This window comes from Cimex lectularius, unplaced genomic scaffold, assembly GCF_000648675.2.
Source record: "Cimex lectularius strain Harlan isolate CLEC.00 unplaced genomic scaffold, Clec_2.1 scaffold2, whole genome shotgun sequence".
NCBI lineage: Eukaryota > Metazoa > Arthropoda > Insecta > Hemiptera > Cimicidae > Cimex > Cimex lectularius.
In genome coordinates this window covers 3010004-3013857 of record NW_019394219.1, presented here as the reverse complement: position 1 = coordinate 3013857, position 3854 = coordinate 3010004, and the positions used below count along the sequence as shown (strand labels likewise).

The window sequence follows — 3854 nt, the reverse complement described above, 5'->3', positions numbered from 1 at the left end:
CTTCATTCCGTATAATAGAGGCCCTTGCTTTCTCCTATCAGTATGTGCTACGGTTTTCCCTTTGCGATAATGAAAAACACCATTAATCGTCGATAATGAATCATTTTTACTACACTTTACATAAGCAGATCACTTTGTAAAACTACGATTTATTAATATTTTTCCGAGTGGGCAAATAAAAATACTTTAATACAAAGAGTGATAAAATCGAATTATTGAAAAATTCTATGGATATATTTTAGAACCTATAATAAGCATAACTTCAACCACGAACTAATTCTTTCCTGTAGTGACATCACCCATAGTTGATCACTCACAAGGAACAATCGCGTCGCTAATATCGTGGTAAGTGCTCTGCCCAAAAAATACTGTTTTTTCCTATTTTCCAAATAAGATTAGCTTTTCTCTAATGGAAATATTTATAGTAGAATAATGTTTTACCATACGAAATGATCATTCTTGTTTCTAATAAAGCGTACGTCAAAAAATCCAAATTTGACGACCTTCATTCTGTTTGTTAGAAAATCTTGCTTTCTCCTATCAATATGTGCTACGGTTTTCCCTTTGCGATAATGAAAAACACCATTAATCGTCGATAATGAATCATTTTTACTACACTTTACATAAGCAGATCACTTTGTAAAACTAAGACTTTACTAATCTTTTTCCGAGTGTGAAAATAAAAATTACTTCAATACAAAGAGTGATAAAATCGAATTATTGAAAAACTATGGGCATACTTTGGAACCTACAATAAGCATAACTTCAGCCAGGAACTGATTCTTTCCTGTAGTGACATCACGCATAGTTGATAATTCCATAGTGTGCATAAGGAACAAGCGCGTCGCCGATATCGCAGCAAGTCCTCCGCCCAATAAATACAATTCTCCTATTTTCCAAATAAAATTAGCATTTCTCAAATGGAAATATTTATAATAGAGTAATGTTTTACCATATCCGATGACCAATCTAGTTATTAAAAAAGCGTACATCAAAAAATCTAAATCGATTCGGTGACCCTCATCCCGTTCGATATCAACTCCTGCCTCCTCCTGCCATTGGTATTTAGTATTTACATGAAATTCTGTTGATAAATCAGTAGGATTACATCATTTAGTTTTTGTTAGCCACTGAGAAGAAGTTTAGGAAGAGAGGAAGCGGATTTTTATGATTCTGATTTTTCACGATGGAAGAAGTAATAAATGAAGTCGTCTCCTCGGACATCCTCAAGGTATATTACATTTTCCCTTTGGTTTTTCTTCACATTCGGTGATTTTTGTTGGTTAAAACGCAGGAAAGCTCTGAACGATTATTTCTACTTATAAGAGAAAATAAAGGCTGGTTGGTGACCCACCAACCCTTGGTCGATCATACACCATTTATCGCCAATTATGATTTCATCCATGACATCTACGACAGTTCAATAGAATTTTGATTCGAATAAGAAATGAATAAAAAAGTCTAAATCTATTTAAACAATCCTTAATATGATGATTCATCTTCGACCATTTTTCTTCAGTGAATTAAGCCTTAATATTGTTTAATAAGGAAGTGATTTTCACTTCAACACATCAAAGAATGTTTGTTACACCTTAGACATTGGAAGCCAGACATAATACAAGTCCTTTCATGTTATCATGCCTATAAATATGTTATAGTTCATATAATAGAGTTGTTCAAAGTATGAATTTATTTCAATATTTAATTGCAGTATATTGCGACATTGCGAAATGTACATATTTCAGGGTTTTCTTTTTTGATAAGAATATAATGGCAACATATGAACATAATGATTCACCACATTCACATTCTGTAAAACTGAAATAAGGGGATGACTGAAATGAGTCTGCTGTAGTTTGATCCTCGGCGAGCACTGATTTCAGCATTTTGCCATCTTTGGTGTGTCTGTGATTCTGTCAGATATGGCGACAGACACACTGAAGATGGCAACATGTCGAAATGTTTCTGACCGACCAACCCTACGAGGATATGCAGACCAAAATTATTGGTAACCACCAAATGACAGGAGGGAATCTCGCGATATTGCATAAGCTTGCTACACTTTATAAGAGCTTAAATTTAAAAAAAAAGTTATTCTTAACTCTAGTGATTATACCTAGTCTGAGATAACCAAGCAAAATCTTTTTTTAAATTGTACGATTCAATTAGCCTGATATTTTTCTATTTGACACCTTTATTTTAGACAATCACTGTTGCTCGCATAAATAATAAAATGCTGTCTGTCTTAAACTTAAAAATAAAAAAAACCTGAAAAAATTCAATTCGATAAATAAACTAGTGTTCTTTTGCTTATACATTTGTTCAGATTTGCAGAGAAACTTCAATACATCAAGGGTGGCCCTCGGGAGAATTTGAATTGTAGAAGGGGGTTCATCCTCACCCGATTAAGAATAGGCCATACGAGGTTGACAAACGAACTCCTACTTTAGGCCAAATCCCGCATATATGTCTAGCATGTAGATAAAAGTTGATCAATGTTTCCTCTTGAATGAGCGGTGTCATTCCATCGGTCAATATAGAGAGTATGTAGGACTGACATATGATATGAGAATTGTGCTTGAACACAGCAGGGAGAATTTTGGTCTCCATTCTGATTGTTGGGTAAAACAGGGCTGTTTACATAAAGAATTTAATTACAATTGGTGCAAAATCACTTGATATTTTGATACTGAGCTACATGAGTTTTTGCATGATCATGTATGTAAACATTTTTAACAATAACTAATAATTAGTATGTAATATCATATTATCAAGAAATAATTTTAAAATAATTAAAAATAGCTATTTGTTTAAATTTAATTTTTAATTTCGATACATTCAGCAGTTGGTCTATTTCTATTTTATCAATAGTGCCCTCTTTTGCTAAGACTAAATGGCTATTTTTCTTTCTTTTTTTTCCTCATTAATGCATAATTGTTTATCTAATTTATTGCAGCATTTTGAAGCTGTATATAATAAACAAGTTGAAGATGGAGAAGTGACAAAGAAAGCAACCTTCGAGTATGCCACCTGCCTCGTGAGAAGCAGGTACTCTGCTGACATCAGGAAAGGGATCTGCTTACTTGAAAGCCTGTATGAAAATGGAAGCGAAGAAGAGAAGCGGGACTATGTGTACTACTTAGCCCTGGGAAAAACTAAGATAAGGGTAAGCTTTTAATCAAAAATAATTTTATGTACATACTATTTATTTATTTTTATTGTATTGTTTTAAGGATTACAGTACTGCGTTAAGGTATGTCAAAGCATTTTTAGATATTGAACCAGCAAACATTCAAGTACAAAGATTAGAAGCTGTCATTAGGAAAAGGATGGAAAAAGGTTTGTATAAATTGTAATTACTAAACAAAATTAATGTTTATAAATTTCAGTGACCATAAAAACAAAAATTCCATTGCAGAAGGACTGGTGGGCTTTGCGATTGCCGGAGGTGCTATTCTTGCTGCAGGCGGCCTGCTCACTCTAGGCATCGCATTGGTCAAAGGATCTAAATCATGAATTCTTCTTCTTTATTACATGTTTTAATTATGGCCTATTTTTGCGTATTTATTTTTCCACAGGACAAAAATAATACTTTTGTTATAGTCATAGAAGTGTGCACATTGTTCAGTAACGTTGCATAAAAATTCAATGTCCTTTGTTTGTTTTTTCTATTCAGGTTTTTTATTGTTACATGTTTATTATTTATTATTCATTCATATTAGAATATAGGCTTCAAAACTAATTTTTGTTATGTTTCGTTTAAATAAAAGATTTTATAATATTTATATTCATTAATTTATAATATTTATGCCTATGGAAAAAAAAGTTGTATAGATCAATGAATCTTTATAAAA

General features: G+C 32.4%; 1 protein-coding gene across 2 annotated transcripts; it reads left to right on the top strand.

The window, feature by feature from the left end:
• The first annotated feature begins 982 nt into the window (after window positions 1-982).
• On the top strand, window positions 983-3654 carry LOC106666736 (mitochondrial fission 1 protein). 2 transcript variants are annotated; one of them, XM_014394123.2, is made up of 5 exons: window positions 983-1061; window positions 1128-1231; window positions 2957-3166; window positions 3234-3339; window positions 3419-3654. In XM_014394123.2, the coding sequence occupies exons 2-5, from the start codon at window positions 1187-1189 to the stop codon at window positions 3514-3516; spliced, it is 459 nt and encodes a 152-aa protein (XP_014249609.1). In that variant the 5' UTR covers window positions 983-1061; window positions 1128-1186; the 3' UTR covers window positions 3517-3654. The 2 variants fall into 2 exon arrangements, with proteins under 2 accessions (XP_014249609.1, XP_014249608.1); XM_014394122.2 differs by lacking the exon at window positions 983-1061 and having other exon boundaries at window positions 1066-1231.
• The last annotated feature ends 200 nt before the right edge of the window (window positions 3655-3854 follow it).

Bases quoted from the DNA above. Each gene is read 5' to 3' on its own strand.
- LOC106666736 (XM_014394123.2), top strand. From the start codon at position 1,187: ATGGAAGAAGTAATAAATGAAGTCGTCTCCTCGGACATCCTCAAG. The intron at 1,232-2,956 runs GTATATTACATT...AATTTATTGCAG, and splicing joins TCTCCTCGGACATCCTCAAG to CATTTTGAAGCTGTATATAA. The intron at 3,340-3,418 runs GTTTGTATAAAT...ATTCCATTGCAG, and splicing joins TAGGAAAAGGATGGAAAAAG to AAGGACTGGTGGGCTTTGCG.